The 27740-nt window shown below is 38.7% G+C and overlaps 1 protein-coding gene across 5 annotated transcripts in view; it reads right to left on the bottom strand.

Moving 5' to 3' along the window:
- Positions 1 to 599: 599 nt before the first annotated feature.
- The window catches only part of GK (glycerol kinase), a 75723-nt gene continuing 48582 nt past the window's right edge, over positions 600 to 27740 (bottom strand). For 4 of the 5 annotated variants that reach the window (XM_013061114.2, XM_013061115.2, XM_004761855.3 and 1 more), the window contains 10 exons: positions 25846 to 25888; positions 25324 to 25404; positions 12410 to 12488; positions 11283 to 11379; positions 10675 to 10759; positions 9795 to 9915; positions 9540 to 9683; positions 6486 to 6566; positions 2641 to 2727; positions 600 to 788 (listed from right to left, as the gene is read on the bottom strand). In XM_013061114.2, coding sequence (XP_012916568.1) covers positions 778 to 788; positions 2641 to 2727; positions 6486 to 6566; positions 9540 to 9683; positions 9795 to 9915; positions 10675 to 10759; positions 11283 to 11379; positions 12410 to 12488; positions 25324 to 25404; positions 25846 to 25888 — 829 coding nt within the window. In that variant the 3' untranslated portion in view covers positions 600 to 777. The remainder of the gene's footprint in view (positions 789 to 2640; positions 2728 to 6485; positions 6567 to 9539; positions 9684 to 9794; positions 9916 to 10674; positions 10760 to 11282; positions 11380 to 12409; positions 12489 to 25323; positions 25405 to 25845; positions 25889 to 27740) is intronic. The other variant, XM_013061117.2, reaches the window with a different exon arrangement.

The raw sequence follows: 27740 nt of genomic DNA, 5'->3' as shown, positions 1-27740 counted from the left end.
TTTATAAATGGGCTGCCCTCACTATATAAAATATATATAGGCATGTATGTTACCATACAAAGTAAGAAATACAAAAAGGAGAGATGAAAAAAGAAAGGAAAAAGTGTCTTTCCCTAGAAGATCCAGACGGCAATTCAGTGAATGAGTGAGACCACGTCAAGTATCTGAAGAATTTCAGTTTTGGCAAATACCTTTCTGGAAAATGTCTAAGCTATGAGAGTACTCAATTTGCATTTTAAGAATTCCATAGAGGTGTCCATTTAAACATTTGGGGAAGATGTTGTGGCCTCCTTAATATGCAGAAAAGAGAACTTTTAGGGTCTGTTAAAAAGAAACGGAACAAAAAGCCACTCATTTTTAGCTGGTTAGTCATCACCCCTTAGTCAAGTGTGTGTAGTGCAGAGAACCAAATCCTAAGACCATCATCAGCGTTTGAGTGTGTTTGATGAAAGATTCCAATGAAATGAAGGACCTGAATTCTTCCTAGATCTCAGAGGGAATGGGGCAGGACACGATGGCAAAGGAGGGGTCAGCCTCCAAGGTGGCTGGTCCAATCTTAACTCTTGATGTTAAAAAACACACCAAATGTTTCTATAGCATTCTTTCTGCTGCATTTTCTTTATTTCAAGCCACAGGACTACTTGGAGGGTCATGCAGCAAGTGGCTTATAAATAAAATCAGAGTCTATGAATAGTGTCACCACATTAAGAGACAATCGCTGGATTCTCTCACTAGGCAAAGAGCTCGCATCTTTGGAATCCGTTGAGTTGGTATCATTTATGGGATACCTAAAACGAGGGACAAAAACCACATGTATCAGTAACGACATACATGCAATTTAGGAGTTGAGGCAATGAAGACTATTCAATCATTTGAGCTACACATTCCACATTATTTCTAAATACTGGATTCAGTTAAAATGCAAACAAATGTAACTAGGCCAATTCCAAAATTAGCAAATATTAACACTATTGTTAATTGTTTATCAAGGCAAGCGATTGCCACTGTTCTCAAATCTCAGCATATGTTACCAAGAGAGAGAACCTAAAGATGGTAATCATATCCATTTGGGAGCCTAGGAATTTAGACACATAATGTATCCCTTAGCTTAGAGATAAGCTATATGGCTCAATTCTGATAGAGAGTAGGACTTTTCATCCTCATGGTACCAAGGAGGAAACAGGAGGAAAAAAATCACTGAAAACATTCAGTTGCAATATTTTCCCCCCTTTCCAGACCATCATTATGTAGCAAAAAAAAAAAAACAAAACTCGGGATTATGAAAAAATGATATAGCATTTCCTGAAACAAGTCATAAGTTTCTTTGTAAACCTAAATTACTTATTTTTGGATTATCACAATATTTGGAAAATATTTTTGGATATTCATTTTGGAGATTTTGGAAGATTACAATATTTGTACTTTTCCACCAAACATTCCCAAGAAGCAGAAAGAAAAAAGACATCTATAAATTCTGTATAGACTTAAGCATCCAGAAGTCCTTCATAAGGTGAAAGCACTAATACCAATATAAGGTACTGTTTTTACGAAAGCAGATTTGAATAAACTGATCCCAAATATGAAGGATATGGAAAATGGTAGTCTAGTTTTAAGTTCTCAGGCAAGTAACTCATATTTTATCATTAAAAGATAATCTAATGTTCTGCTACTGTAAGTACTTTTCATTTCAAATTTACATATAGCTCTAAAGTAATGACGTCAAGTTAATGCTTGCCAGATTTCTACAATCAGATGTTCCTTCCGTTATCAATAAAGTTTACATTTTACATGTTAAACCCAGGTCAACATCTAATTAATTATGAGAAATAATTGAGCTCTTTCTATAATTATGAAAAAAACATTTCACTTTCTTGGTAACATATGGGACAAGTCATTGCCACATAAGCTCTTAAGCCTCAATTGGAAGAAAAATTGAGCTATCATCAGGAAAAGCTCCCCAGAACAATTATTACATTTAAATTATCACAGGTTATGCAATGAATTTCATAACATGCTAAGTAGTTTTATTTTTCTAATGAGCAGAAATTAATGTGCAAAAAATACTTCAGTTTTAAGTCTAACTCTTATTATTTTAGCAATCATTTTTAAAACTTCATCTCACAAAATATACTCTTTTAACTAAAATAAAAGAGACTATATATGTTCCACGATTTTAGAGTTTTCCAGAGACTCTGCTAACATACTCTTGGAAACTCTTAACCAGAACTGAAATACTTAGACTCGCATAGCAAGTTTTCTTGAGTTTAGAGAAAATACGTACGTTTGAGAGCCAATTAAACTGTCAGAAAATTATATTTGAACATTCATCTGTCACTCTGAAATTCTTTCATGTAAGCTTTCACAGCACTACTTTCACTTCTGCTTCCTGCCACAGCTGACAGCAGAAGGTAGCCCCTCAAAGAAACTGTCATTTACTAACAATAAAAGAATTAAGCAGAGCCACAGTCCTCAATTCTGACTGTCCTGAAAGATTAATTGGTCTAACAAATTAGACTTTTCATGGATTTTCCAGGTTCCTAAGCACAGGGAGAATGAAAAACACTAAACATTTTCTGCCAAGTTATACACAAATACATTAGTGCTAACTAATAAAATTGTCTAATTTAAAGAGTAACTGACCTGAGATGTACCTTGCTCCGATTAACATTACCATGCTACTCACTATAAAAAAGCCCAAGGGTAGACTACAGAAGATACTAGGGTCACCTGTGGTCATCCAAGTAGAAGGGAATTCCAGTCAAGCAAACCAAAAGAGAGACACATAATTACAATATTTGTGTTAAGAATCACATGACAGCAAAACAAAATAAGTTATAAAAATTGTATATTCATAAAAGCTAGCAGAGTTATTACTTCAAATCAAAAATATAATCAATCTTGAAGGCTTATGACAGTTAACAAACAATACAGATAGCATGCCACAGGTAGCCAAGAACATAATACATATATAAACCCACATAAGCCTTCCACTGGCAAAGCTGAAGAGAGCTGATGGAGAACTTTTTGGGAGGCTGTTGATTTTCTCTTTTTTTAATTCTTACCCCAAAGTTACTAAATGAACAACCCAATTCAAAGTAGAGATCCTTTAGCTATCATATTAGAGTTATACTGGTCTAGTGAAAATGAACTTCAAAGGCTATTTTTGCTAAAATATTGGGTTTTTTTCTTTTTTAACCAGAATGTGCTATGTAAGGAAAGGCACCTCACAATTACTATTACTGCCCCCCCCATTACAGGGGTGCCTGACTGGCTCAGTCTGTGGAGTGTCCAATTCCTGATCTCAGGGTTGTGGGTTTGAGTCCCATGCTGAGTGCAGGGATTACTTAAAAATAAAATCTTAAAAACTAAACTGTATGAATCCATGTATTTTTAAAAAGATTTTATATATGTATTTGAGAGACAGACAGAGCACAAGCAGGGGGAGGGGCAGAGGGAGAGGAAGAAGCAGACTCCTCGCTGAGTGTGGAGCCCCATGAAGGGCTCTGATCCCAGAACCCTGAGATCATGACCTGAACTGAAGGTAAGCACTGAACTGACTGAGCCACCTAGGCAGACCCGAATTTTTTTAAATCCATAAATGTATGTATGTAAACTCTACACCCAACATGGGGCTCAAACTCATGACCCCAAGGTCAAGAACTGCAAGCTCTACGGACTAAGCTAGCCAGGAGCCCATGAATCCAAATTTTTAAAAAAACTGCCTGAGAATATGGTTGTGCTGATATTTTCTAACCTAACTTCTGTCAAAATCTCTTCCTTTAAAGAATATTCTTTATACACATATGGTATTCTTGAATTTAAAAATTATATATTTATATTATTTAATGTTCTTTAAAAAAGAAGCATATTCAAAATTAACCTCCAAGTTTTAAGAATATACAACCACTAGATGAAAAGGCTTCACTGAAATGCAGCTAGTTATTTGCTATGGGCATAGTTTTTTATATAAACTGATGATAGTCATTTATCTGCCTTTTCAGGAGAGGCTTTTTTTTTCCCTTCACCACATATTTCTTTGCCTTAGAAGGCAGATTAAAAGAGGCATATAAACCATTTTCCTCCATTTTATCACTGCTTTTATTATTTTTCAGATAAAACCAAAGTTTCTTTTTGTTTCCGTATTTGTAGAGACCACATTTCGATTTGATTTTCAGAAAGGAACATATATTCTTGCTCCTTCAGAGCAAGGTATCTGTTACGCTAAGTTCTTTGTTTTTGTTTTTTTACAGTTAGGCTAAGTTCTAATCACTAATTTCCTCATATGGCTACAGCGAGTTTTAGTTTGCAAAGAAGACCCTGCATTCACAAGTCCTTACCAAATTAGGTGGTATTAATTAATTATTAATTTTAAATTGGTGTTGTACTATATATATATATTTTTTTTTTCAGTTAGGCAACAGGTGTCATTTATTTAATGAAAATATACCCCTTTTGGTCACACACACATACACACACACACGTTATTTGATAGCTGTGCATTTTAAACCAATTTGATCTGTTTCCAAAATGTTGTTTTAGTGTGTCTGGAGTGCAAAGCCAAGCTTATCATTTATGATGAGCTCTCTCTAAAACGTATCAGACTCTCAATCACTTCTACAACATTTTAAACACGTGTCAAAATGTGTATTAAAAATTGTTTACAAAATATTCAAATATAATTAGAAATAAGAAAATAAATATGACTGATTTAAAAGTGGCGAACTGTTTTGGAAATTAAGCTAACATAGTATTTTCCTTAAAAATTAAAGCAATTTAAGGAGCATGGAAAGACCAGACAGCAATTCTAATATCCTTTCAAGATTATTAAAATAGGATTCTATCTGTACTGCTACTGTTATATATAGTTTACATTGCTTGAAGAAATACAATAAGCATGTCACTAATTGAATATAATTCTGAGTTTATTATAGAGCCTAGAGACTCAATATTATACAGTGTGTTTCAAAAATCTACTAAAAATGTCTTCAAACTCTTAAATGCACTGCAGTCTGAAACAAAAACAAATGTGAAAAATCTACAACTCAACAGCAGAAACTAAAGAAATCGTGCAATTTCCTTTCATTAATTTTTTCTTATGTTTTAAATTCATTGAGAGTAAGGCAGACAAATTGAAAATGACCAATTGGTTTTATGGGAATTTTTCAATTAAAATTTGATCTTCAACTGCTAGCTAGTAAGAAGTGTGTGTGTGTGTGTGTGTGTGTGTGTGTGTGTGTGTGTCACACTGGGTGCAGGGAGGGACAAAGGGATGACTGTGCCATTTAAAAAATCCTCCAAGTCAACGAAAACAGGACTCCACTGCTCATTAGCCACTGATTAAGGGCAACTAGAAAATAAATCAGGGTCCATGTTGTATCTTGCAAGCCAACTAGCACCAAGCTAGGAGAACTTATGATCAAGCAGTTTTGTTATAAAGGGTCTCAAAATCACAAAAAGCTTAGTAAGAAAAGCTTTGCTGCCAACTTGGAAAGAAAACTACACAGAACAAAAGATTTAAAGAAAAAAGATATTAAGCTTATTTCGGAGGGAAAAAAGCTTCAGGTAGGAACATCCAGGACTAAAAATACAGATCAGTGATCTGTGGTAATGGATGGTTCCAGAAGTATCTCCCAAAAGCCAAATACATTAAAAGTAATTCTATATGCAATTCTGGGTTGGAAGGCAGATAATATTTCCTTTATAAACTCTTCTCCATTAAAGTCTATGTTTCAGTACATTATTGGACATTGTTCTATTTATTACATTCTAAAACTTCACTTAGCGAAAAATTTAAATATTATGGCATATTAAAGGAACGTTTAAATCTGTTTAATTATCAAATACATAGTAAAGGCAGCTTAAGGCTGTCTATGACTGAATGGTTTACTTAAGCCCAATACCTTCCTACTTAAGTGACTGAAAAAAATAGTTTTCTATTTTCTGCCAAGAGTATTTCCCAATCTATTATGATACTTCTAATTTACTATTCGGTACATTTCTTCCTCTTGACTCCAATGAGTTCTCATAATGTACATTCACTAAGAACTTGGAATCAGCCTAGGAGGTAGAGAAATATATTCTGAAATTAACCTAAGTTTTGGTTGGTTCAGGCTATGAAGACAGCCCCCCAAAAAGGTAAAAGGAGACACTTAAGTGAAAAAAAAAATAAAAAAAGGAAAACTCTAATTGATTTTCTTTTTCATTGAGAAGAAAGAAATAATTTTACTTTTAGAAAGCTCAGTTACCCACTGAAGTACCAGGAAACTAATAAGGAAAAGAGAGGGCAGGATAGAATTAAGTATGTATCTATCTCATAATTTACATTTTATGTTTAGAACTTTAAAATGTTTTCAAAATGTTAGAAACTCTGGACATATGATAATACTTTTCTTCAGAGCAGCCTTACTAAGTGTAAATGGTTAGATACTTAAAGAAGTTAATTAACATACTAGGGCAAAGTGCAAGAATAATAAAAACATTTTTACCACTTTCTGAAGACTGAGTTGTAACCCAGCCCACTGACTTCATCACAGCTTTCTTCCATGTAGAGTAACGAATTTCACTTTCTAGAAATAGAAGGTAGGAAAAACACACATCTGAAAAGTAGTTTACAGAGATAGTCTAAGCACCGTACTTATGTTCACTCAGCATCTTCAACAAATTGTGATGCATTCAACTGGCATGGGGCTTTACCAGAACTCGGGTTTGGGAGAGATACCTACTGGAAAATGGAGGGGAAATTCAACATCGCGCGCAGGGTAAAGGAAGACTGGGAGCCGGGCTACCTATGAAGACCAGGCAGGCCATTCACAAAGAAGGGGTGATGGATTGGAAAGGGATTCCCATTGGATCTGTTTGCTCTTTCTTGTGGGGAGGAAGCAGGGGAAGCCTGGGGTACAGGGAAGGGGTATACTATAATGTGGAAAGACTAGAAGAAGAATTATTAGTCGGTCTAGTCAAAGGACTTAGCAAGTATTGATTGCTCACAGGATTCAAACTGCATTCCTGCAAGACAGGATTTTTTTTTTTTTACCATGGAAATCCATAGTAAGAGGACTAAATAAAAATGGGCACCACTGGTGTGTCCATCCACATGTACTCCTCCTAGTAACAGCGAGGCATGCAGAAAGGTATCCCCATGAGGCTTCCTGGTCTTTCCAGAGCACCTGAAGTCTGTGACACCTGGGCAATACTGCTCCAGCATTACTCACTTCAGAAAGCTTTCCAGGGCCCCACTTATGTCCCTCCTTGGTCTTCCCACAGCACTTCCCACACATCTGAGGCTATGAGCCACTGCAGTGAACTGTCATGTCTTTATCTGCCTCTCCCAACATACTCGAGTCTCCTGAAGGGCATCTCTATATTCCCACATCAGGTCAATTTCTGGCCTGTATGGGGCTCTAAAAGAAGTTTGCTAGAGAATGAATTATTTATACCTAGGTACCCCTCTCACACGTGTGTGTGTGTGTGTGTGTGTGTGTGTGTGTTGTGCGGAGAGGAGTAGGGCAGTTGAAGGGAAGGACAGATGACGTGACTGACCAACTCTGGGCTAAGGCCTTTAAAAAAAGGCAAAGAAGGCTATCCTCAGAAATCAGGAAACACTTCTGCACAAAATTTCCTTGCTTTAAGAATAGGATTAGCATCGCAAGACCATATACTCACTCTAAATGTTGTTTATTTTTAAAAAATTCTTTTTTCCAGTGGTAGAAAATTTTTGGAGCCCCATTTAATCCAATATTAAAAAGTAAAAATTACTTACAGATAGAGTATCAGATTTTGAAATACATTTCTACATCAAGTTACATGGTATACTCTCTGACTGTAAAATTACTAGTGTTACAATTTACTTTCTTGCATGTGGGAAGGACTAAAATTAAGCAGTGCTGGCTTAGTCTTCCAAAAAATTAAAGAGAAATGCATTTGAAATCTTATTTCCCAGTAGTGCAAAATCTACTTTGATGCAATTTTATACATAGGTTTTTAAAAAGTTATAAAATCAAATTCAATATATATAAAGCCTTATTTTTGTATTCATGTTTATTTCCATTTAAGAAACGCACCACTGGGGGGAAAACATGCACCACCATATTTTAATAAGGTATTGGTCAGAGCCTGTGGCTTAGCTTAGCTGGTTAGGGCAGTGAATCAGGTATTTGAGGCTCATTTATTTACACTGTTGCCACTTAGGCCCGGCTAATCATGTGTGAAAACTAGCTGGCAGCCTCCCCAACATCCGTCATTTCCTGATTTGTTAATTTTAGCCATTCTGACTGGCGTGAGGTGGTATCTAGGGGAGCCCTCCTACACTGTTGGTGGGAATGCAAGCTGGCGCAGTCACTGTGGAAAACAGCATGGAGGTTCCTCAAAAAGTTGAAAATAGAGCTACCCTATGACCCAGGAATTGCACTACTGGGTATTTACCCTAAAGATACAAATGTAGTGATCCGAAGGGGCACGTGCACCGAATGTTTATAGCAGCAATGTCCACAATAGCCAAACTATGGAAAGAACCTAGATGTCCATCACCAGATGAATGGATAAAGAAGATGTGGTATTAAAAAAAAAAAAAAAAAAAAAGATGTGGTATATAGCTACAATGGAATACTATGCAGCCGTCAACAAAACTCCATGAAATCTTGCCGTTTGCAATGACGAGGATGGAACTGGAGGATATTATGTTGAGCAAAATAAGTCAATCAGAGAAAGACAATTAACATATGATCTCTCTGATATGAGGAAGTTGAGAAATAAGACAGAGAATCATAGGGAAGGGAGGGGAAAATGAAACGGTGGGATTGGGAGGGAGACAAACCATAAGGGACTCTTAATCTCACAAAACAAAGTGAGGGTTGCTGGGGCGGTGGAGGAGGGAATGGGGTGGCTGGGAAATGGACATTGGGGAGGGTATGTGCTATGATGAGTGCTGTGAATTGTCTTAGACTGATGAATCATAGACCTGTACCCCTGAAACAAATAATACATTATATGTTAATAAAAATAATTTTAAAAAGAAAGAATTAAAGAAAATACAAAAAACCAAGGGCTCCTCAAAAACAAAACAAACAAACAAAACCAAACAAACAAAAAAAAAAACCCTGGCAGACACCAAAGACATTCAGCTCCATGGCTCATCTATCTCCCTTCTTACTTTCAAAAAAGGCTGTATTAGCAAGCTAGAAACAGTGTTATCTTCCTGCATGAAATGACTGTAAATAGAAGTGAATGGCAAAAAATGGGATTTTGGATGTTTTTTTAATAAGAAGGAACTATTCATATGCAGTGTACCCCAATATTCTTAGTAACCTATCTAAAACAGTAGCATTTGCTATTTTACTTAGTTTCTGAACTCATGTATAAACAGAAAGGCAAACTCTCTCTCCTTTCCATGGTATACCATTACATTTAAATTTAGAAGAAATTTTAAGTCATCTCTCCACCCAACATGGAATTCAAACCAATGACCGCCAGATCAAGAGGTGCGTGTTTCTCTACTGGCTGAGCCAGCCGGGCACTCCCACGTTTTCATTTTTTAAACATACCTTCAGCATTGATCTGTGGTTCAAACCGCTCCATTGTGACTGCTGACAGATCCTCGGGTTCGAGACTCCAAACGCCAACTCCTTCCGCGGCCCCTGCCGCCATGGCCGCTCCCAGGGCAGTTGTTTCCGGCATTGAAGGCTTCACTGAGGGAAGACAGCGACATCAACATCTTCGCAGTTACATATGCCTAAAAATACCAGTTCTTCTGAAAGAAACATTACTCTCAGAATGTAAAGGAATGAAGGCTTACTAACCTACTGGAATATACAGAATGTCTGCCTGCAGCTGCATAAGAATTTTGTTGTTGGTCATTCCTCCGTCTACCTGCAAATGACTGAGTGGAATTCCACAGTCGCGGTTCATGGCATCCAAAATCTTAAATAAAACGATGCAATAAATGTAATTAAACTACTCCTCCATGGTGACATCTCCGAAAATGGCAGTCTTCTACCCCAAAACCCTGAAGAGCTTCCCAAAGCCTATAGAATCTAATTTAGATTTAAAAAAAAAAAATTTAATAAACGTTATGTATTTATTTATTTGACACAGAGAGAAAGAAAGAGAGAATACAATAGGGCGCTGGGCAAAGGGAGAGGAAGAAGCAGGCTCTCCACTGAGCAGGGAACCCAACACACAGCTCGATACTGGGACCCTGGGATCACAACCTGAGCCAAAGGCAGCCGCTTAAGCAACTGAGCCACCCAGGCACTCCTCAAATTTCGGTGTCTTATTCTGGTCTTCCAAGCCTTCCTTCATACATTATACCACCTTTCTTCCTCACTACACCTCTACACCCACCCGAAGAGCCAGCCATGCCCAAAACCCCAACTTTGCACCCTGGTTTCTTGCCTTGATACCTATGTTTGTGCTACTATTTCCTTTACCTAACATTTTCTACTCAATATCCCCCCAACTGTAGAACACTCAGCGCCTGGCGGACGACAGGAACTCAGAAGGTCGTGACCGCTATGAAAAAGGTGAGAAACTTGTATTTATTAGAAGAGACCTTAGGAAGGCTTAATTTTTGATTAGGTATTTAATAATGAAGCATGTAATAAATTTCCAGCATTAATATAGAATTCGTTTGAAAGTGATAAAAGTGGATGAAGTACAAGAAAAAAAAGCCTTTATTACCTCCCGGGTTTGGAAACAAACAGCTTCCAATGCAGCAAAAGCAATATGGCATTTATTGGTGAACTGAGTAAGCCCACAGATGATCCTAAAAATACACACAAAGATTTTTAAGATTAGAGTGGAGCACACAAGTCATCAATCTGAAATGTCCTGAATATGGAAAGGTTGACATTGGTAGACAGACAAGGTCAGGGGGAAAATGCACATTAAAAAAAAAAAACTGGACATAAACACTGAGCAGCTTAGAAAGTTCTTCTGGTCCACGATCTTGCATCCACACAGGAAAAAGTCCAGGGTCCAAATGAACATAAGACAATAACGTAACACCAAATTAAAATTCATCTAGATGATGTCTTCTGGACACATGACTGGCAGAGGCCTTGAAGAAAAAAGATCGTTAACACTAACATGGCTGTGGCAGGGGCTTATTGTCAGAGGATTTCTAGCTTCTCGCAATTTAAAGGTTCTGAAATTAATGCTCTCCAAACAGAAAAGGTTTCCTCAACACTTCAGAATCTTTTGAAAATAGACAGGAAACTAGTAGCCAATTAGCTCATTTAGTAAATAAATCAAGACCTGTAAAAGGACACCTCATATTCAATTCTTACCCTCTTGCACTCGGCTCCCAGTAAGGCGCGTACAACCCCGAAAACGCGGGGACGAAGTAGCAGCCGTAAGAGGTACCTACTTCTTTAGCAAGTTTTTCTAGTATTAAAAAAGAGAGAGAGAAATAAAAGTCACTCTAAAATAATCTATTACTTTAGTCAATAAACACATCTGCATAAAAAATTAGGATCGGGCTTTTGATTTCTTATTCACTAGTACAGCAAAATGTTCCAAATGAAAGACATAAGCTAGGGGCACCTGGGTGGCTCAGTGGGTTAAGTCTCTGCCTTTGGCTCAGGTCATGATCCCAGGGTCCTGGGATCGAGCCCCACATTGGGCTCTCTGCTTGGCAGGAAGCCTGCTTCCCTCTCCCCCTCTGCCTGTCTCTCTGCCTACTTGTGCACTCTCTCTCTCTCTCTGTCAAATAAATAAATAAATAATATCTTTAAAAAAAAAAAAAAAGAAAGAAAGAAAGACGTAAGCTAGGAGCAACAGAAACAAACTTCCCCACGTTGAACACCTCCCACTACAGTGTAACCCAGGCGAAGAAATAAAGGAACTGGACTCATTTCATTCAGGTATTTTAACTCATTTCCAGTATTTCTAACTGGCTGACTACGACGTGAAGTAGCCTCCAGTGCAGCCCCAGTGAGAAGTGTGTTTCTGTGTTTCTGACTGTTTTACCTTCAAGCCGTCGTAAAGAACTAGATGAGAGAGTGGGGGGAGGAGTTCAAAAATAATTATCCATACCAAAAATAGTCATATTAATAGTTATACGATAGGCACCAGGGTTTTACTGCTCAGTCTGAAACTTAAAGTTCTTTCTCATCAGGAAAATGTAACTGGACTACTTTACCTGCAAACTCTGGCCATCTTCGCTGTTCAAATTACGTGAGTAATTTTTATGCCCTACCTTGCCAGTTTATTAAGAGTCACCACTAATTATATCAATCTGTTGTTTCCTAAATCTTCACAAAATAGTCTTTTATGTATAAATCCAACTCATAATAGGAATCCGTATCATTTAATGTCACACACGGCTCAAAGTACAAGTACTAACAGAGTGCAAAGGTAAAATATTAGAAATTTTCATTCTTCAGATTCTAACGTTTTGTTAGAACATACTCACCGATTTCCTCTGAGGTCTTTATAATTCCAAGATTGTCTCTTAGCCAGCGAATAACAGCACCAGCTATAGCTACAGAACCCTACAAAAGAAAAGGAAGCCCAGAGAGAATGTATGTTACCACTGTAACATTACATGTATGTTACACTCCAAGATGGATATCATTTAAAAATGTGAACTCTGGTGCCTTGACAAGTATCATAAATGAAGTCTACTACTGCAAACATAGTTTTACCAAGGTCATTAGAGAAGTTTTTTCATGAGAGAGGGCAAGGAAGTGAGCCCTCCAGCACACCCTTGAACCTATCCAATCTGCTGTTCTATGGACTGCTGCCGAACTATGAAGTAGATTATCACCCAAAAACACTTCTGTCTCATCTCCTGAGTTATCAGGAGAGGCCATATTAAAAGTTTTTTTCAAAAACATTTCCTCTAACAGTACATAATGATGATGATGATATATTATTCATCATACACTACATCACTAAACTCTGATGTAGTTTTCCATGATTCATTGTTTGCGTGTAACACCCAGTGTTCCTAAATCAAGCAACAGCAACCAAAAAAGTGAGCAAAAAAGCTAACTACAAAGTAATTATTCAACAAAATCACTAAGGGATGGGAAGGTGGGGGAGGAGGCTGTGGCAATAAGGAAGAAAACATATGATTTGGTGTCAGATGAACAGGTTTTGAGTCCAAACGCTAGTTTTTAACTGCTATGTGATCTTAGGCCAATTAGTTCGGCTTAGTGAGCCTCCATTTTATAACCTCTAAAATGGTGGTGACTATCAGAACACGTACTTAAACTACTATGACACTCAATATGAACAGACAGGGGAAGGGTTATAAGTGAATGTAAGTATTAGCTTCATTAGTTTTCTATGTTAAAAAAGTATAATCCAAATTCCACTGACTGAACAATGGACAAATAAATCTAGTATATTCACCCAATGGAATATCATTTGGTCATGAGAAGGAAAGCAGCTCTGCTGTAACATGAACCTTGAAAATATTACGCCAAGTGAAAGGAGCTAGTCACAAAAGATCCGTAAGGTACACAATTCCATTTATATGAAAATGTCTGTAATAAGATACCACAGAGACAAAGAATAGATTAGTGGGTGCTTAGAGTTGGGGTGGTGCAGTTATTCTTTGGGGTGATAAAAATGTTCTAATGTTAGACTGTGGTGATGGTTGCATGACTCTGTATACTGAAAACCACTGAACTGTAGGCTTTAAAAGGGTGAATCATGTGATATGTGAACCGTATCTCAATAAAGCTATTATAAAAAGATCCTGGGTGGGGCCAAAAAAAAAAAAAGTACCAAGGGCACCCAGGTGGCTCAGTGGGTTAAAGCCTCTGCCTTCGGCTTGGGTCATGATCCCAGAGTCCTGGGATCGAGCTCTGCATTGGGCTCTCTGCTCGGCAGGGAGCCTGCTTCCTCCTCTCTCTCTGCCTGTCTCTCTGCCTACTTGTGATTTCTGTCAAATAAATAAATAAAATCTCTAAAAAAAAAAGCTTAAAAAAAAGTACCAGAACAAACCATTAGGAATTTCAAAAAAGGTTTTTTGTTTCTGATGTTTCATTCATACAGATTATTAATGTCAATTACTTCCAGAGTCATCCCAAACCAAACATCAGGTGAGGTTAAGTACAGAAAGCAGAATGTTTCTAATCTGTTGCCTACCTCCCTGCCTCCAATTCAATTAACTAAATTACAGATGGCCACCCCTCCTTGCTGTCAACTTCCAGACTATAAACAAACTAGACGTGGAACACGATGACTGGTTCCAGCATTCATAGTTTCTGTGAGAAGCTATATGTTACTGCAAAGCGGCAGACTGCCACAGTCTTTCTCTTTATACAGCAGCGTTTCGTTTTAGCTATAAAAAAAATTACTGAGGAAGAGATCTGACATCACTGGGCAAATTTAACGAGGCTTTAAAAATGGGGAAAAGAGCCCAATTCAACAAATACCTTAAAAAGACTCTAACCCACTGTCTCTGTGGAGAAGTTTTCAATACACTCCCTAACTTTGATATGTCATATATGTGTGTACTTAGTGGAACCATCAAGGAAAACTAAAGACTTTAGAATTTTCCTCTCAAATTTCTTTTGGAAGCAAACAATTCAGTGATAGTAGCTGTTAAAAACAAATAAATGTGTAAGATTTTCTAGACCAGCATTGTTCAATAGAAATATCAACTACATATGTCATTTAAATTTTGTACCTACCATGTTAATAAAGTAAAATGAGACAAGTTAAATAGTAATATATTGTGTTTACTCCAATATACTAACAATACCATCACTGCAACATGTAATCAATATAAAAATTATTGAGGTATTTGATTTTTTGATACTAAGTCTTTGAAATCAGGAATACATTTACACTTAACACCACATCTCAGTTTGGACTAGACACATAATCCTAGTGGCTTACTGTATTGGACAGCACGATTCTAGATGTAATTCTAAAAACAGGTGTCCCTTTCTCCTTATACTCTCAAAAGACACTGGGCCTAAACTGTATCTAACCAAGAAATGCAAATATTTTCAATATTTTTAGGCAAGTAAACTAATGAACTTCAAACAGCTGCTGGGCTACAAGTCTAGTGTAATGGTTTTGTGGTTATCAGCTAGTGGAACTTTATACTTTGGGAAACCAAATACTGATAAACCTCATTTCCACTGAAAAGGCAGTACGCTATATGCTTAGATACTATTTTTTTTTTTTTGGAGAGGAAGTAATTTGTTTTGGCAAAAGGAGTATCAAGGTTTTCATGAAAAGTAACTGGTCATGAGCCAGAGGGCATCACTTTGATTGAAACAAAAGAAAAAAATTAAAGCCACTCTCAAGGCTCCAGAAGAAAATTATTTTAAATTTGGTTATCAGGAGTATATAGATAGGAGTGTTTTCCTGTAAGCAAAAAAATAAACTCAATATAAGAAGATAAAAGGTAGATTAAGAACAGTCATCTGAAGTAAGAATGTAATTTTGGTACCTGGACATAATACATGGTATTAGCTAGCCTTCTAAACAATTAATAAAACTGAAAGAAACCTCCAAATTCACAAAAGATGTGGTCTTCTGAATTCAGAGGCAGGGGATAAAGTGGAAGACGGTATAATGTTTTCAAGAAGGAAAAAAGGGTACAGGAACAGAAGCCTAAAATGACAGATGGTGACAGTCTACTTGCTATCAAATAAGTTACCATCGACTACATCCTAAATATTAAGACCCAATACTTCAGTGTCTTGTCTACAAACATGAATGAACTCTCATTTGAAGGCTTGACCCAGGGAAAGGTGCATAAAAAATGAATAGCTGTACTCGAAGAAAGACATAATAGAAACGAGAAGGTGTAAAGAAAAATAAATGAAATGATGAATAGGACAAGAGGAATAAATAATTTAGAAGCTAGGGGTGCCTGGGTGGCTCAGTTGGTTATGCATCTGTCTTCAGCTCAGGTTGTGATCTCAGGGTCCTGGGGTGAGGGACACACAGGGCTCCGCGCTCGTGAGGAGTCTGCTTGTCCCTCTCCCTTTGCCCTTCCCCACCCTACTCGGGCGCTCGCTCTCTCTCTCTCTTAAATAAATAAATAAAATCTTTTAAAAAACAACTAAATACATAGCCTGTTAATTGGAAGGCTAAGAAACAGGCTATCAGAAAAGCAGATTAAAAATAATGAAGTAGGGGGCACCTGGGTGGCTCAGTGGGTTAAGCCTCTGCCTTCAGCTCAGGTCATGATCTCAGGGGTCCTGGGATCCAGTCCTGCATCGGTGGGGAGCCTGCTTCTCTCCTTCTGCCTGCTCCTCCTACTTGTGCACCCTCTCTCTTTCACACACAAATAAATAAAAATCTTTATACAATAATAAAAAGTCTCTCTTTCTCCCTCTCCCTCTGCTCCTCCCCCAAACCCTTGCTTATGCTTGTGCGTGTTCTCTAACAACAACAACAAAAGGTAATGAAGTACATCTGACGTAATGTCATAGCAGACAAATATACTTTTCCTCAAGACCTCTTTGCCATGAACAGTATCCACATAAAGGAAACGTCTCAGGATACGGCTTAGTTGTATGATACAAGGCAGTTATGGTTAAAATCACTGGGTATGGAGGAAAAATTACGTAAAATTAAGATTATCCTCAAATTGCTTAAAATCATCCATTAGGCACAGTAAACATAGCTTTGTGCATGCGACAGTAATATGCATCTGTGTATATAATTTATACTGTACTTAATTTGTGTTTAGGATTACAAATGCAAAATCTAACTCCATAGCATTTTTAATTACACAGAAGAGAGAACTGAAACCTAGAGTTAAACCGGGGGACCATTACTTTTAAAATGTAATCTGTATTATTAATACTTCAGTAACAAGTTAGGAAATTAAGATAAAAAGGATTTACCGCTCAGAAAGTATACTTTCCAGGATATTACATTACAGAAGTCCATGAACGTTTACAGGCTATGGCAGACAGGTCCTTAATTAAGGTGGCTTCCACGGTCCCCCCCTCCTGCCCACGGGGGATCCTCTCTCCTTGAGCGCAGTGGGACTTAGGACTTGCTTCCAATCAACAGTACATCAATGGCGATGGGGGGACCCATGATGCAGGATACACGATTAAGCTACAAAGATTACCACGGCTGTAATACGGACTCTCTCCCTTTCCTGTTGGCTTTGAGAAAAAGTACAGGGGTCCTCTGTTGGGATCTTCATGTGAGATGAAACTGGGTGGCCTCTAGGAGATGAGGGCAGCCTTTGGAAGGCAACCAAGAAACCGAAGCCCTCAGTGCTACAACCACAAGGAACTGAACTCAGTCAATATCTGAGTGAGAGGGCCTAGGAGGAGACGGAACATTAGATGAGACCACAGCCTTAGCCAACACCTTGACTGCAGCTTTGTTGAGTCAAGTGGTTGTAAGCCACTTACCTTTGTGGTAAGACTGTTACAAAGCAACAGGTAACTGACATACAGGCTTATACCAAAAATGGAGTATCTGGCTTAAGAAGGATGAAAAACTCAGGGCACTTGGGTGGCGCTCAGTTCATGATCCCCGGGTCCTGGGATCAGGAGCTGTGTCAGGCTCTCCACTCACTGGGGAGTCTGCTTCTCCCTCTACTCCCTCCCATCCCCCGCCTGTTTTCTCTCTCTCTCTCTCTCAAATAAATAAATAAAATCTTTTTTTAATAAAAGGATGAAAAACTCTAAAAAGGAAATCTCAACACACTATCATCATATCAAAGAAGAGATGGGAGAAAGGACGTAAGAAACCAAGGGCGACTATACAGAAGTCCTCTTTGCAATTCTAATAAAGACAAAAATGGCATTAGGATTTGGCATGTAAACAGCATTTACTGAGTACCTATTCCATGCCAGCCTGTTCCAACAGTGGTGTAGCAGACAGACAAGTACCGTGGCCTCAGGGAACTTGCATCTCAGTGACACAATACAGAATATGCAAGTCTCAAATCCTAAGTAATCTCAACGTCATAAATATTAAAGGCCCCTAAAGCATTTCTGTTTTGTGAAATATTTAGAAAAAGATAAACAACAGAAGGGAGAAGCACAGCTTAAGGAAGATAGCATCCTATTAACAGATGGCAGAGAAAAGGCAGACCTACTCAACTGCTCTATTTTGCGTCAACCTCTTTCACCACTAAGAAAGATTTTCCAGCAGGGGCATCCAGCTGGCTCAGTTGGTGGAGCGTGTGACTCTTGATCTCAGGATTTTGAGTTCGAGCCCCATGTTGGGTGCAGAGACTATTTGAAAAAGTCTTTAAAGAATAAAAAGGGGGAACGGGACGCCTGGGTGGCTCAGTTGGTTGGGCAGCTGCCTTCGGCTCAGGTCATCATCCCGGCGTCATGGGATCGAGTCCCACATCGGGCTCCTTGTTCCACAGGGAGCCTGCTTCTCCCTCTGACTCTGCCTGCCACTCTGTCTGCCTGTGCTTGCTCTCACTCGCTCTCTCTCTGACAAATAAATAAATAAAATCTTTAAAAAAAAAAAAGAATAAAAAGGGGGAAAAAAGAATAAAAAGGGAAATTTTCTAGTGAATGAGTGGGACAAACTGAAGCAGTTTAAGAGGGGTTTTAAAGACTTAGAACAACTCAAGAATCATGTGTCCCAATTCCTTTTTACTGATAATGAAAATAGGAACCTACAGAGGTTAACGTATCAGGACCAGATGAATCACATGCCAGGGAGGAGGGAGGAAAAAAAAAAAAGAATTCTCTTGGTGATGTCCACATCAGAAACGGTGAGTTTGCACTTTAAAAATCCCCTCTCTCTGTTCTAGACACAGGATAACAGGGCAAAATGTAAAAAGGGAACACTAAAACAACACATGCTGACTCAAACGCAGAGCAGCGGTCGAGGGGTACAGAAACAGAAATGCACAACTGAGCAGGGCTTGAGACCACAAGCATAGGAGGTTCTGCTTCGGTTTTCTGTATGCATCAGGAAGCAGGAGCGGGGGCCAGGAGCCAGCTCCTCCAAGGAGTGTGGCTTGCTTGCGAAAGACAAGGAATAGTATCAGCTTCAGTGCTCGAAGCCAGGTGCTAGGTGGCGCTCTCCTGCTTGCCTAAGGAGAACGATTTGCTGACAAAGGCTATGGCTTAATAGAAGATGAGAGGGGAAGTAAAAAGTCCAAAACACATGAAGAAATTATCACGAAATCAGTCGACAAGCCTTAATAGCTGGAAGAGAAGTCACTTTAATCTGACAAGGACTTTAAATAAGTCCGTGCTGGAAGAATTCAAAGAGATAAATTGAGGCATGATTTCCATTTTTGAAAAACGGCCATGAAATTATGAAGCAAAAGAAGAGAGAAATAAAACAAGATAAGGTGGGTATGAACAAATACCAGTTAAAAATGGTGGAAATGAAGTTACTGAGTCAAATTTAAGAGTATAATAGGTGGGGTCAACTCTAGAAGGAACAAGATGAGGAGATGGCATTCCAATACACGGCAGGTGGTAGTTAACTTGCTGCCTCCACTGAGAAAAACAGTCTGCAGTCCTCTACCCAAAGGGAAGATACACATATTCTATTCCCACAGCAAGATGGACATAGCAGAGGTATACAGAAATGTTCACAGCAGTACTTTTCATCAGAGACGAAAAGAGAAAACAACTAAAAGGTCATCAACAGTTGGATAAACACTACACCATGGCATTTTCATATGGGGATGAAAAGGAATGATGTCAAAGCTCTAGGTAATACCAGAGAGAATCTCACAGATGTGATGCTGAGTGAGAGAAGCTCCATGAAAGAATATATACTGTGTAACTCAGTCTCTCTCACTTTCTCTTTTCTCTTTTTAATGTACAAAGTATTAAAAACATGAAAACTCAACTCTGGTTTTAAGGGTTACATGTATTTTTAAATAAAGATTTTATTTATTTATTTGAGAGAGAGCACACACAGGCAAGTGGGAGGAGGGAGAGGGAAAAGCGACTCCCCCCTGAGCAGGGAGCCCCACTCAGGGCTCAATCCCAGGGCCCGAGATCATGACCTGAGCAGAAGGCAGATCCTTGACTGACTGAGCCACCCAGGCGCCCTGAGGGTTGTACTCTTAAGTGCTGGAACTATAAAGAAAAGTAAGGAAGTGACTGTAATAAGAGCCAGAGCACTGGTGACCTTAGGGGAGAGGGAGAGGCTGGGAGTCGGAGGCGCACACAGGTTCCTGGCTGTTGGCAGTGTTCTGTGTCCTGCCCTGGGTAGAGGATACATGGGTCTTCCCTTTATCATCATTCGTCAAGCTGTACAAGCGGTTATTTTATGCATCTTTCTGTATGTGTTTTATACTTCACAATAAAAAAGTTTTGATTTGCTTTATTTTTTAAAGGTTTTATTGATTTATTTGTCAGAGAGAGAGAGAGCAAGCAAGCACAAGCAGGGAGCTCCATGTGGGACTCGATCCCAAAATCTTTGGATCGTGACCTGAGCCAATGACGGGCACTTAAACAACTGAGCTACCCAGGCATCCCTGCTTTGTTTGTTTTAAAGAAAGAATTTGGGGGGTGCCTGGTGGCTCAGTGGGTTAAGCCTCTGCCTTCGGCTCGGGTCATGGTCTCAGGGTCCCAGGATCCAGCCCCTCGTCGGGCTCTCTGCTCAGCGGGGAGCCTGCTTCCCTTCCTCTCTCTCTCTCTCTCTGCCCGCCTCTTTACCTACTTGTGATCTCTGTCTGTCAAATAAATAAATAAAATCTTTAAAAAATAAAAAGAAAGAATTTGGAATGTAAGGTAGGGAGGGAGGACTAGCCAGGGATGCAGCACAGAGAAGCAAGGGGATGAAAAGTATGTAGGGGGGCGCCTGGGTGGCTCAGTGGGTTAAGCCACTGCCTTCGGCTCAGGTCATGATCTCAGGGTCCTGGGATCGAGTCCCACATCGGGCTCTCTGCTCGGCGGGGAGCCTGCTTCCCTCTGTCTCTCTGCCTGCCTCTCCGACTACTTGTGGTTTCTCTCTGTCAAATAAATAAATAAAATCTTTAAAAAAAAAAAAGTATGTAGGTATGTAGAAGAACACACCATTATCACCTAAGATTTTATACCCACCCCAGAGAGAGGGCAAAATAACAACAAACCTAAAATGAACAGGCTTACTGCCTGAGGCTCTTAGAACCACAAAAGGAGGCCCTTCTGCAAGAAAAAATAGGGGGAGTGCCATAAAAGGTCTGAACCCCCCCCAAAATGATACTGGACACAAAAAATGATAAAATAAGCCCTTAGGTATGATTGGCTATCTACTGATAAGAAAAGAGAAATACTGCCTGCTTAAGAAAAACAGAGGGGAACCCAGGGGCGCTCAGATGGTTCAAGCATCTGGTGCTGACATTCCTCCTGATCTCAGCTCAAATCTTGATCTCAGAGTTGGAGCCCTGTGAGCTCTGGGCTGGGCAAGGAGCCTGCTTAAAAAAAAAAAAAAAAAAAGGCAGGGGCGGGGTGGAAATGAAAACTTTAAACTCAGTGACAGGATTGCTGGTAGAGGTGACAGGAAAAGCATTCTAAGTCATCATCATGGGTGGGACATTCAAATTATTAAACAACTATCAACACTGCTAAGAAAATATACAGTTAAGCAATACACTTTTTTAAAGTTGGCTCCACACCCAGTGTGGGGCTTGAACTCACAATCCTGAGATTGAGTCGGATACTCTACGGACTACGGACTAAGGTTAAAATAGTATCTACAAAATATAAAGGTACCCAGAAAAGAAAAGAAACCCAAAACAATGACGATAGGAAATGCATGCTGCTGCTTTCAAATCAGCAGAGGGAGAATGCAAGATTAAAAGACTTAAGATGGGCAGCTACTTTTAAAGAACGGAGGGGAAGTTTTTAATACCTCAGACTGCCAACCCTACCAATCTGTCAAATTAAATAAATGATTATTAAATACACACTTTGTAAGCACTTACCAAAAAATGGAAGTGGTGTGACCAAGTGGGATTAGCAGGAATTGACTGAGGAACAGTTTTACCAGTATAGCTTTGGTTTGGTACAATTTTTTTACATGTCTGTTACTTGAAACAAAAAGAAGATACAGGGGAAAAAAAGAAAAAATCCTATTTCCTACTGCGAACGTGTGTGTGTGTGTAAGTGCAAGTGCGTATGTTGTGGCTTAGGCAGGCTGCGGGGTTAGCAGACAAAGTGAGGGACATATCCGAGATGCACTGAAAAGAGATGGACTCAGGAGACTGGAGATGGCAGAGGAGTAGCCAGGTGTCTAGATTTTGATGTCCAATAACCTGAATTTGCATCCTGGATCTGCGGCTAACTAGCTGTCGAAAGTTACCATGGCCAAGTGACTCCAATTTCACTTCCTACTCTCAAATGCCTTGTGAGGACATAACAAAGCCTGTTGTCAGTCTAATCTACCATCCCCTTCAGCTTTAAAATTCTATGAATCTTGTATTCATTTATTTCTTTGTTTATTTTATTTTTTCAGTGTTCCAAGATTCATTGTTTATATACCACACCCAGTGGTGTGAAAAGATTCTATGAATGTTTTAAAAAATTACATGAACCGAAACAAAACCTTAAAGCATATACTTGTTAAGTTTCCAGATGAGGCAAAACTGGACAAGTAACAGATTAAAGAGTGTCAAAGAATCTAGACTGTGTCACCGTAGGCTGAAATCAATATCGTTAAATTTGACAGGAAGAAGCAAAGACTTGAATATAGATTAACAAAAGATCTGCAGGGGAACCTGGCTTGCTCGGTTGGTAGAGCATGTGACTCTTGATCTCGGGGTCATGAGTTCAAGCTTCAGCTTGAGTGTAGAGATTACTTAAGGGGGAAAATAAAGATCCACACCAATACAGAATGGAGAGGATGTGACATGACAATGAGTCATTTGAAAAAGAGCCAGATATTTTAACATCTGCTCCTGGAGCCAATGATATGATGAGGTTTTTAGACTAAATTAACGAACTCTCAGGCTAGAGTAGCAGAAGCAGTGTTTAAGGTCAGAGAGAAATAAATCACACTAGTGAGTACAAGTCAGATTACATGTAGAGTATTCTATTCCATTCTGGAAGATTCTGACAAATTGGAATACATGTAATGCAGTCCAGAACTAGAAAGCATCCAGAAACCATATGACATCAGGGCACTGGAGAAGTTTATCTAGGAGTAGAAAGACCCAAAAAAACAAAAGCCACCCCCTAGTATTTGAATGCTCTTGGCAATTGATCCAGGTCCAGTGGTACAGGTGTTGGTAAGAAGCAGTCTTTGGTGCTATCTTCAAACAGAAGATGGAGGGCTACTGGTGAAGAAAAGAAGAGAAGGCTCTTCATGTTGAGAGGAAGTAAAGATCAGGTAAGCCCTATCCAGGGGCCCTTTCCAAGTCTAAGGCATCTGTAATTCTAAAAGACTATGTCCAGTATAAGGAAAAAAGAGAGCAGCTTACTCAATTGCCATAGGTAACTTTTAACAGATAGTACATACTTGATGTGCCCAGCTCTGTACCAAGCACTTTCCACATGGGGAAACAGAGCAGGACAGGGCTTATAGGATTTCAGGGCTTATAGGAATTCAACTTTTGAGAAATGATATGATACCATTATTACATGACCAAGTGTTTCTGAAGTGCTTCTATTATCCATAGAGAAGGGGGTAGGGGAGAGAGCACAGTGCTTAATGTCAGGAGGAGGGCAAGAAAAAAATGGAAATAAATTCTTCATGCTCTAGGCAGAGCAACTAATAAAAAAAAAAACACTAATTTCAAAAAGACATATGTACCCCCATGTTTACTGCAGCATTATTTGTAGTAACCAAGATATGAAACAACCTGAGTATTCATCAATGGATGAATGCATAGGGATTATGTAAAGGTGTGTGTGTGTGTGTGTGTGTGTGTGTGTGTGTACACATATATACATCTATAATACATATATACATATACATTATATATAAATGAATACTGTGTTTTATATATATAGGAATATATATATAAGGAATATTAAGAATATGCATATACATACTATAGATCTATGGATAGATCCGGAGGTGTTTAGGAATCCTACTCAGACATAAAAAGAATGAAATCTTACTATCTGCAACAACATGGATGAAGCTTGAGGGTATTAGGCCATGTGAAATAAGTCAGAAAGAGAAAGAGAAATTTATGTATTACTTTTATGTGGAACCTAAAAAACAAAAGAAATGAACAAAACCAAACAAAACTCATGGATACAGAGAACCAGAAGGGTGGTTGCCAGAGGAGGGGGGGGGGCGGTCAAGTGAAATGAATGAAGGGAGTCAAGAGGTTTCAATTCCAGTTATGAACTATAAACAGAAGTCTTAACACTTATGGCCAAATTATCATCGGACACTTTAAGAAACAAGCCTCAGTAAGCCTTCAGATCAACTGTATATTTGTACATTTCAAGGGAATGATTTAAAATGAATTGTAAAGAGATGGCTTTGAGAAATGTATCTAAGGGGAGGAGTGGGGAAAGGCTAAATGGGTGAAGGGGGAGGAAACAGAGGCTTCCAGTGACGGAATCAGTAAGTCACAGGAATAAGAGGCACAGCATAAGGAATGCAGGTAATGATACTGTAATAGCGCCATATGGGACACATGGGAGCTATAGCTGTGGTGAGCACAAATGCGTAAGCTTGCTAAATCACTAAGCTGTACTCCTGAATCTAATGTAACATCGTGTGTCCGCTATATTCAGCAACAACAACAAAAGACTAGGGGGTGTGCCTGGCTGGCTCAGTCAGTAGAGCATGTGACTTGGGGGTGAGTTTGAGCCCCACACTGGGTATAGAGATTACTTAACAATAAAATCTTAAAAAAAAGAATATATATGTGATTTGATAAAAAGAATACTGCTTCTTTCACCTTACCAATAAAAGTAATGGCTCTAATATAAATTCAACATTTCCTACAGACTTAGACTGATCTATTCCTACCAGAATTTACAAACGTGTTTAAAACAAATACTTCTACTTCATGAAACATGGCATAAAATCTCCTCACTTTCTTTTCCAAATCAAAATTGGACACAAAACCTATTTTTATGGGGAGACACGTGAATAGAGTTCCTCTGGTTTTGCACCCAGTGGTTCTCTTTGGAACACTGGGGCACTGTAGTTATAAAACACAGAATTTTCCAGCTAACAGAAATACTTGGAGAGCAAGTCAAGCAGCTACAAGGTGCCACAAGGACTGGAGAAAGAACCAAGGAGCCCATATACTCAAGATCTCCTTGGAGTCCTGTCCCCAGCTCAATTCCAAGTTCCTTCCACTCAACCAAATGCCAAGAAAAAAAAAAAAGCTTAATTTTTTTTAGTCCTACATATTAAGATTAACCAGAAAAGGTGTTAGAAAGCATCATGATTTTCACTGGCTTTGATTGTTTGCCATACTATCCATATTGATTGAAAACTACTTACTTCCAAGGCATAATACACTGGTTTGTCTCTGCCAAGCTTATAAGCCACTGTGGTCAGAAGGCCATGCTCAGAAAACACACACTGTAGGAAAGAGAAAAATATTTCAGTAGCCAGGAAAATAAAAAGATAGCAGAATAGTATTTTTTAAAGCTAAGATGACCTAAGTACAAAAATAATTCAATAAATATGTAACAATTTAAAAGAGTCAAAATTACCAGTCTTAAGAACATATTTAAACAGTACAAAATGTTTATTCCTTGATCCAAATTAGATTTGCATTAAGAATCTGACATAGCCTTAGTATAGATATCTCACCAACAATCAAAAACACACATAAAAATTTCAAAGAACCTAAAATAGTTCTTACTAGAGCCACTTAAATTTCCTGATTTTCGTAATTTTTATTGAGCTCTAAATTAAACCCTAATAAAGATTAAATAAAATCTGCAGAATAAGTAACTTAATAGCAAATTATACTCGAGCATTATTTATATGAAGTTAGAAAAGACTTTCAAAACCAACCTTGCGGCCTGTATTACATAGTAAGAAACAGCCCGTTCCATATCTATAGTTGGGGGAAGAAGAACAGTGTGACAAGGTTATTAAAAATAAATCATGAAACATCAATAATACAAATCATTTAAACTGACATACAGTAAGTCATTATCTTCAAGTTTTGGACAATTTCCAAAAGTTTACAAGCATTACATATTCCTTTTGGAATAACGTTCTGAAGACTAAGTCTAGAAGAAAATGTACTTCGTGCAATCCTAATGGAAAAATACAAGCATAGCATTTAGTGCCTAGTCACAATCCAGAGCTGTGTATAAAATGTCACCAAATGACAACAAATTCTACATCCCAGTTCCAGTGACATTGCTTCTAACCCACGTTGGGGCTGGCTGCTTAGCTCTGTCCTTAGTACAATCCTGAACTGCTATCTTCTGCTATCTTCTGCCCTAGAGGGGGGAGGCTAGGACCAGAATGCGGAAAAGTGGAGATGGACCTCTGGGACCAGAGTGGCATAGAGAAGAAAGCTACTAAAGGCCTCACTTTCCCATTCTCTCTGCAGGGTAGGCCATTCTAACAGGTGGGAGGGTCAGAGCGAGAATGGAACGTGGCCGCCCTGGAAGAAGTGAATTTATTTTACGGCAGCCATATAAAGTATAAGCTTTGGACTCTGCAACAAGTCTGGCATTTGGACGTGAGTGAGTAGTTTTGACCTGTGCCAGGCAGAGAAGTAATCCAAAGTGATACCAGTAAGGGTCACTTCCATGGAGCTGGCTGTGACTGTCACCCTTGGCACTCTACAAACCATTCTGCCAAGGCTTGGGATCCCTCCTCATGAGCCTTGCTGCTGTGCAATTTGATATTCCAGCAGGTGGGAAAACAGGGAGCACTCAGTTCAGTGCCAGGCAGAAGGATCACAGCAGAAACCACCACTAGTAAGCACTAAGTCAGCAGGCCCCATCATGTGCGTGTAAAGCAAATAGAAACAAAGGGCAATTTTTTTTTTCTAGCAAACATTTTTCCCGGCACCACTGTTGTGAATAAGAAGTAACCAAAGTCGGTCTATCTCTTTTCACTCAAATATATTCTTTGCCTATAGACAAACAGCCAACACATTCAGGGAGCATGTGATGAATGAGTATCTACATTTTTAAAGACACCAGTCAACTAAGATTATGTATGGGTAATAATACATTTATGAAGGAAAACACACAAATCACAATACCCTTTTATTTCCACAATGCTGGAAAAGCTATGAATTTAAGTTAATCTCCTTTAATAAGTATTCTTAAAAATGATTATCTGTTTCAAACCTTAAAAAGTTAATTACCTATTTCACATTTTTAAAGGAGAAGTCTGTACCAATTTAGCCCCCATATTAACACCCTGCACACCGAACAATAGTATATAAGTCTGAAAGTACCAAACTGACACAGAGGCTCAAGGCATTTAATAAAAGTGAATTCTTAAGTGAGTATACTTCATATGTAATTAATGAGCATTGCTACCTATAGGCCACAATCTGCAAAGCAGTACACAGGCAATTATTTTCCTCTGAAATTTTATGATTTTCTTCTTCCCAGACATCAAACATACATGGAGCTTTCAGCATTTATATGGGCTGCCTATCCTTTCTCAAGACGGTACTGTGTTTAAACATCCCAGAGAGATGTCTGACTTTTCTAACCTCTGTGGCAGCGAAGGCTGCCCACTAACCAGCCAAAGCTGGACCACAGGAAGAGGGTGAATGGCCCCAGCCGAAGCCATGATGGTCGAGGCTTCCTTTAGAATACTTAATGCCTCTGGGGAGAGAGGTCATCTATCTTAGGTTCTTGTCCTTCAAAGCAAAACTAAATGTTCAAATAATCCACATTCATTCATGAAAAATCAGGAAATACAGAAAAGCA

This window comes from Mustela putorius, unplaced genomic scaffold (genome assembly GCF_011764305.1).
Source record: "Mustela putorius furo isolate JIRA1106 unplaced genomic scaffold, ASM1176430v1.1 tig00003836_pilon_pilon_pilon, whole genome shotgun sequence".
Classification (NCBI taxonomy): domain Eukaryota; kingdom Metazoa; phylum Chordata; class Mammalia; order Carnivora; family Mustelidae; genus Mustela; species Mustela putorius.
Note: the sequence above shows the minus strand (reverse complement) of the source record. Positions and strands in the feature narration are given on the sequence as shown.